Genomic DNA, 7,161 nt, shown 5'->3' on the forward strand with positions numbered 1-7,161 from the left:
GTGCAATGAATAAATATAATGTACAAGTAACACCTTTTGAATGCAATTACTGAAATAAATCAAGTTTTTCAAAATATTCTAATTTACTGGCTTTCACCTGTATTTTGCAGCCTTTTACCTCCAATAGCCTGCCTTTGGTTATTTTAGGGTTAAAAAACATTGTATAAACATGTATTAAAATTTTTTTTAAGTACATTTGCTTTGGTTTTAGAAGACAAAGGAAACAAGAATAGAAAAATCTGTTGCAAAAATAACAAATATTGTATTGGTTTGAAAAAACAAAAACAGTTAAGGGAACCCCTTATTGCCATCTGGTGTCAATATTTAAAATCGTATGTTTTCATTTTAAGAAACATTCCCAAAGCTGAGGGCTTATTTAAGATAATCTTTATTAAATGCCATTAAAAGCTATGTAACACTTTTTGACATGGTGCAGCGGGTGGCATTTTCAGTTAAAATTCAATTCAAAACATTGCAATGAAAAGATTTTTCTGTAAATTGAATGTTGGAATCTCAAACAGAAAAAAACAGCAAAATCACAGAAAACATTAACAGGATAAGAGAGTAAGGATAATTTCAACATTCAGCTGAAGATATATTTCCTGTTTTTATAGCGTGGTTAAAGAGGGAAACTGCCAACACCAAGAGCATTAAAGGTTACATTTGTACATCATACAAAGGGCAATACCCATGGTCTAAATAAAACATTTAAATGCACCAACATAAAGCCTTTATCCCTGCTGTGAAGGTAGCCTTTAAAATAATTCTAACTTAAAAGTTACCTTCTTTAACACCCAGTAGCAAAACCAAAAAAACAAAAGTGAACTAAAATGCCAAGTAATCTGTTCACATACTTCCTTAACTATTACAGCATTTTGTTACAGCCTTGGTATTTGTATACAATGCCTCTAACAAGGAAGTGATAAAATATTACATTTAGTTAGAACCCAAAGAGAAACACCTATTAAAAAAAAACAACAAAACCAAATAGAACACCTTTATATGACTCCAAAATAAGGTAAGCATCAAAGCATATTTTGTGAAAATGTATCTTTACAAATAGATCCTCAAAATAAAATCCTGTGAAGATCAGTTAATATTTCATGGTCTAGTTAGCTCACACGTACATCGTTATTTGAGCAAATAAAATTTGTATTAATTAAATTTTTGTCAATATTCAATAGTACAGTTCAGAACAGCTCATCAATTTGATATTTTTCTGCAGCTGCTCTTTGCCCCCCCAGTCCACTTGTTGATTAATGACTGATCAAGCAAAATGTTTTGTGTTAAGTTGTAAAATCCCAGGAAAATAATTTAAGGTAAATAATTTGTGTATAGGGATTTAAAAAAACAAACAAAAAAGCAAAAAGTGAGAATCTTCTGATTTCATGCACATGGATGGTCCTGGTCACCTCATTCCAGTTCCTCTAGGGTCTGTCACGATCATCATAGCGGTCATCATCAGAGCGAGGATCTCTGCGATCGTTGTAACGTCGCTCATCATAGCGGCGGTCGTCATCGTAGCGCTCATGGCGGTCACTGTGCTTGCTGCGTCGGTCGTCATAGTCGCTCCGGCGGTCGTCGTAGTCACTTCTGCGGTCGTTGTAGTCGCTCCTGCGGTCGTCGTAGTCGCTTCTGCGGTCGTCGTAGTCGCTGCGGCGATCATAGTTGCGCTCACTCCTCTCCTCATAGTCATCTTGTCGTTCAACTGGTTTGCTGACTCTGGAGTCTCGTGGGCTCCCCTTCCCATCAACGCTGCGACCCCCACCATTTTCAACAACCTCCTTGTCTTCATCATTAACTCTGAAAAGTAGACAGTCAAACAGTGAGGACCAGTGGTGTCAAAAGTTCACACGTTTGTTACTTCAGTAGAAGTATAGATACTGCAGTTTAAAAACACTCTGGTAAAAGTTGAAGTATCAACTTGACCTCTTTACTCAAGTAAAAGGGAAAAAGTATGTGCTCCTAAAACTACTCAAAGTATAAAAGTATAAAGTAACCTTTAAAAAAACAGCCAGATGCCACTATATGAACTGAAAGCTCAATTTTTCGACTATTTCTAAAAATTCTCTGAGATAGGGCCAAGGATGAGGGAGGTCTTGTTGGTCTCCGTCTCCCGATATGCTTTCGTCTGTGTCCCACCTTTCAGACATTTCAACATCTTTTTCTGAATCCAACATTGCAGCATGGCATAGACAATTCATGTTAGCAGTTTGAAGAACACCTGCTTGCTTCTGATGATTTCTTTAAGCTAACCAATGAGTGTTTGCGTTATATGACTCATCCAATCACACCAGTTTTCACTAGATGTGGATGGAGCCAATGATCTGCATTGGATGGAGCACATGACAGGAAATAAATATTTAGAAACATTAAACCAGGAGTAACCAATTAAAAATCAGTGGGGTCCAAATAAAGAAAATCATCAACCAGTAAAGGTCCAGAGACATTTTTAATGATCTGTTACTTTAAACAGAATTTAACACAGAAATAAAATGAGGTGTTTATGCATCCATACATATAATTTGTAAATAAAAAAAAAAAAAAAATATATATATATATATATATATATATATATATATATATATATATATATATATATATATATATATATATATATATATATATAAATTTCCATTTTAAAATCTAAAGTGTTTTTTTGAAGTAGAGAATAACAATCGTTCAGTTTGGGTAATAGACAATTTCCTGATTCACATGATATTTTTAAGCAGTCATATTAAATTAAGCGTTCATTTCTGCATGTTTTGCTCATACGCATTTAATGATAATATTGCACATTCTCTCCTCGAGCTTTGAGGATAAGTCGGAGCGCAGCAAGACGGGAGGAACAGCAGAGGCTGTATACTTTGCTTTACAGGCGGTCTGGAACGCAGCGGGGCGTGGCAGAGACAGAGGATGAGGGATTTCAGGGTAACAGGAGAAGCTGCGCGAGTGAAGTTTAGACACTGTCGTCATCTGACAACGTTTAATGATTAAACCGAAGCCAAGAGTAACAAGTAACGTTTGTTTTAAAAATGTAAGGAATAGAAAGTACAGATACTTGTGTGAAAATGTAATGAGTAGAAGTCAGAAGTAGGAAGAAAAATAAGTAATGGAGTAAAGTATAGATACCTAAAAAGTGTACTTAAGTACAGTAATGAAGTATTTGTAATTCGTTACTTGACACCTCTGGTGAGGACAAAAATGTGAGCTTGGTAGAGATGGTTACATTTCCTAAACTAGAAAAAGAAGCATGTGTATGTATAATGTTTAAGTGATTATTGTAATGTGTTTTTGTAAAATAAAATCCTGAATGCCCTGAGGTGAGTGGCTAGCTATACATTGACATGTACAGACTTTTTGAAGGGCAGGAGTGGGAAGGAAAAAAAAGTCACATAGAGCAAGTCCTTACCACTGTTCTTTAGTTTAGCAGATGCTGTGGATGCCAAGATGGCAGCTTAATGTGTATTTTTTTTTGCTGAAGAGACGGCAGTTAAGCACACGTTCTGGCTTCCAAGAAGAAAGTTTAGTATTAAAAAGTTTAAAAGTTTAGTACGGTATTTTAGTAGGCAGATTAGGACATGTTTTGGCTAGGTGAGCTAAATGCCGAATCGTTTAGTCGTTTTTTAGAAATAGAAGTACCTGTCCCGTATTTAGTGGAAAAAGGAAAACACTTTGTCCCGTATTACTGTGAAAGTAAAAAAAAAACAAAAAAAAAAAACAGTAAAAAGCTAATGGAAAATGAAGAACAAGGGCACGTTAGATATAAAACTTATGGTAAACTTGTTTCCAGTCCTGTGTTGTGACCAATGAGCTGACAACTATGTGTAACGATCCAGAATACTCTCATCCCATTGGTTCAGCCAAGTGTTGCTTACGGAGAACATAGCGGGAGACAACAGAGCAGTATGGGGGACACATGGAACGATTAAAATGCTGAAGAATGTGTAACTGCAAGGAGTCCTGGTAGTCCAAAGAAACAGCAGAGAGGTGGATGGAGGTTTTTCAGGCAGCTGACCTTCCCAACATCCAAGCTGCTGTGTCCTTTGTCCTCAGCATCCCATCTTCCACTGGTTTTGTGGAGATGATTTTCTCCTTAATGAAGAAAAAATGGACTGATATGTGGAAAAAATGTTCCACTGAATAGTTAGGATTATCATCATTGATAATGGGCGAGTTTATTACACCTTAATATTAGCTGCCTGTTGGGTGTCAGAACTGATGTTTTCCACAATAGTTTATCAAATTAAAATAGTTCCTCTGTCCAGATATATACTTATAATCTTCCTTCTGTACTTGGCAAATATTTGGGAAAAGAATGAGAGCACTGTCCTTCAGGTAAGAACAAAGTGTAATATTTTGATAAGGCTAACGTGTATGATGTAAAATGTGATGATGTGGCATACTGGAGATGTATAAAATGCCTCTTTATCTGTTAATCTGAGAGGTGAGCAGCTGCCTCATGTAAATTCTAAGCTACTTCTCTGATCTGATTAAGATTACAATTTCTATCAGAACCTGTTGTCATGTCTCCTGGTTATTTAATACATATAAGTTATGAAGTGTTATTTAAAGAGTTTGTCCCGAGTGATCTCTTTTCAGAGAGAAGAACCGGAGAGATAGAACTCCAAGGTGCATACACAGAGTTCATCTTTAACAGAATTAATTAAAGCTGAGCTCATCGTCAGCCTCTATTATAAACTCTCTTGCTCAGAGTTTTACTCTTCAACACCCAAAGACAAACAACTTCTTACTGCTGCAAGAGCTCAGAAGAAATTTGTGGTAAATAAACGGTAAAAGTAGGCTATTGTCACATAATGTGGCATTGAGCTATTTCTTTTTCTTCCTGTTTTACAACTGTAGCCTACAGACATTGCATTTAAGGCACGAATATGTTTACAAATTGGTTGTTGCACCAAAAATTTTCACTATTTGTTTGTTTTTTTTTATTCATTTTTACAGTTTTAAGTAAAGCAGGACAGGCTAATGTTTAAGTTACTTATTTAATTCAGAAAAGTTTGTTGTTTTGTATTAAAGTTTTGAAAGAATTGCTGGATAATTTATTTTCCTAGTGTTCATGTCTCTCACAAATATGCATCTAATTCAATCAAGATTTGAGTCAAATAGTAAAAAAAAAAATAATTTCACATATAAAGGGGGGCTAAAAAAATTAATAAAATTACCACGCTAGGTGGGGTAAAGGCAATCGGGTCAGCGACACGCACATAAGGGGGCCTTTTTTTTTTTTTTTTAACAGTGAGTTGCCAACACAACTCGCTGTAAAAAAAACACAATTTTGGCTTCCGAGAGTAGTTTAGCACCAATTTATGCTTCTGAGATGGCAGTTTAGTGTGCACGCCATTGTTACTATAGCAACTTCTTACAGGGAAATAGAAGACTTGAACCACAATTTCAGATTCATATTTGTATAGAATTTGGATGGTTCCAAATGCTAGCATGTCTTGTTAGGGTTAAGGCGTGAGTGAAATAGCAAAAGAACATACCGTGCCATAGTATATTCTTCATTGTCCTTGTCCTTCTTTCGGCAGCAACAGCAATAGATAATAACGATGAATAAGATCAAAGCCAAAACAACTCCTGCAATGATCCCTGCAATTGGACCAACATTCATGGATGCTGCATAAAAAAAAGAAGAAGAGTTAAGACAACAATGCACAGGGGAATTAGTTACTATAACTGTCAGATCTGTTAAGAAGAGTTAAGTTACGTGGCATGACTGTGAGCGTTATGTTGCAGGTAGCAGAACGAATTTTGTTGCTCGATGTGCAGACGTAGAATCCAGAGGTTTCTTTGGAGATGTTATATAGGGACAGGATCCCTCCGTCTGAAAGACAATCACAAAAGCTAGAAATTACAATCTTGTTTTCTGATGTCATTAGAATACCAGCAATCCCAGTAATTTTAAAATCAGTAATGAAGACCTCTATTGCTTTAGACCAACCCTTTCCTTTCCATGGTGACCAAACTACTATCCATGATCTAAATAACTGCCATAGGCTATCATTTTTAGAAGATGATAGATTTTTTCAGGGACTAGAGACATCATCTGATTTAACAGGTAAATATGAGATCAACAGATGGCGAAAAAAAATTAGAAAGAAACTCTTGAAAGAAAGCAATTTTAAATTTCTTGCTAGTACTATATAAAAGTTAATGACTTGTATTGTTTTCTTACATCCTGCATACATCTTGAAAAATAAAGACCCTTATAACCAACCAATAAGAAGCTATACTTTATTTTTGATTTCCAGCCTCTAGCTAGTAAATTATAAAATAAATATTCAGGGCTGACTAATCTAGATTTTTTTTTTTTCCTTTTTAGCCATACTGAAGCTGAACTTTAGGTGTGGCAAATGCAGAACAGAAGAGTGATCTTAAATCTTGATTAACCAAAACTAGAGTTTCATGGTTAAAGCTGTTTAAGTCTTTAAATCCACCTACATTTTTTTAATAATATGATACACTACCATATATTACATAAAAATCCTGACCTTATTCATAATTTTCAAGACAAGAAACCAACATCCTAATTAAAGGGATAGAAAAGGATAAATTATAGACAAACATATTCAAAGATGGTCTATTTGCCTTTTAATGAAGTTAAACCAACTCTCATGAGGTGGAAGAAATCACAGATCACAGAGCGGTTTCTCAAAGTTTAACACGCACCACACACCTTTTGGAAAGCATATGCGAGGTTTAAACACATTGCAACCATCTCACTGTGATCAGGTAACGCTGAAGGAGGCCCATCAAAACAACAGGCAGCAGGTCTTCCTGGTACTGGATGCCACCCAACTTTACAGGAACACAGTACCAGACCATACTTTCAACCCTGATCAAAGGCTTTGAAAATGTAGGAAACAGCCGTTTTCTACTTCTACAAGTTTTGTCCATTTCAAGCTTGAAATCATCATTTCATTATGAATGAGCTGCCTGATATTCACATAATTTTGAAAACATCCCAGATTTAGACCACTTCTTTATCCGTTTGATGGTGGCCCCTTCTCCTCATTCAGCCACCAGAGAAGAATTATCTTCCTTCTTTTTTTTTAATTTAAACTTTCTTCTGTTACAACATTAAATTATATCAATGCTTATAGCCAATAAAACATGCCTGCTTCCGTACAAACTATTCTT

General features: G+C 35.6%; 1 protein-coding gene across 1 annotated transcript in view; it reads right to left on the reverse strand.

Moving 5' to 3' along the window:
* Nucleotides 1-456: 456 nt before the first annotated feature.
* The window catches only part of LOC119782313 (cell surface A33 antigen-like), a 13,264-nt gene continuing 6,559 nt past the window's right edge, over nucleotides 457-7,161 (reverse strand). Inside the window, exons 5-7 of the mRNA XM_038283234.1 lie at nucleotides 5,729-5,845; nucleotides 5,505-5,637; nucleotides 457-1,803 (exon numbers count right to left, since the gene is read on the reverse strand). Coding sequence (XP_038139162.1) covers nucleotides 1,428-1,803; nucleotides 5,505-5,637; nucleotides 5,729-5,845 — 626 coding nt within the window. The 3' untranslated portion in view covers nucleotides 457-1,427. The remainder of the gene's footprint in view (nucleotides 1,804-5,504; nucleotides 5,638-5,728; nucleotides 5,846-7,161) is intronic.

The sequence above is a fragment of the Cyprinodon tularosa genome, unplaced genomic scaffold (genome assembly GCF_016077235.1).
Source record: "Cyprinodon tularosa strain WSP-4 unplaced genomic scaffold, ASM1607723v1 ctg191, whole genome shotgun sequence".
Taxonomy (NCBI): domain Eukaryota; kingdom Metazoa; phylum Chordata; class Actinopteri; order Cyprinodontiformes; family Cyprinodontidae; genus Cyprinodon; species Cyprinodon tularosa.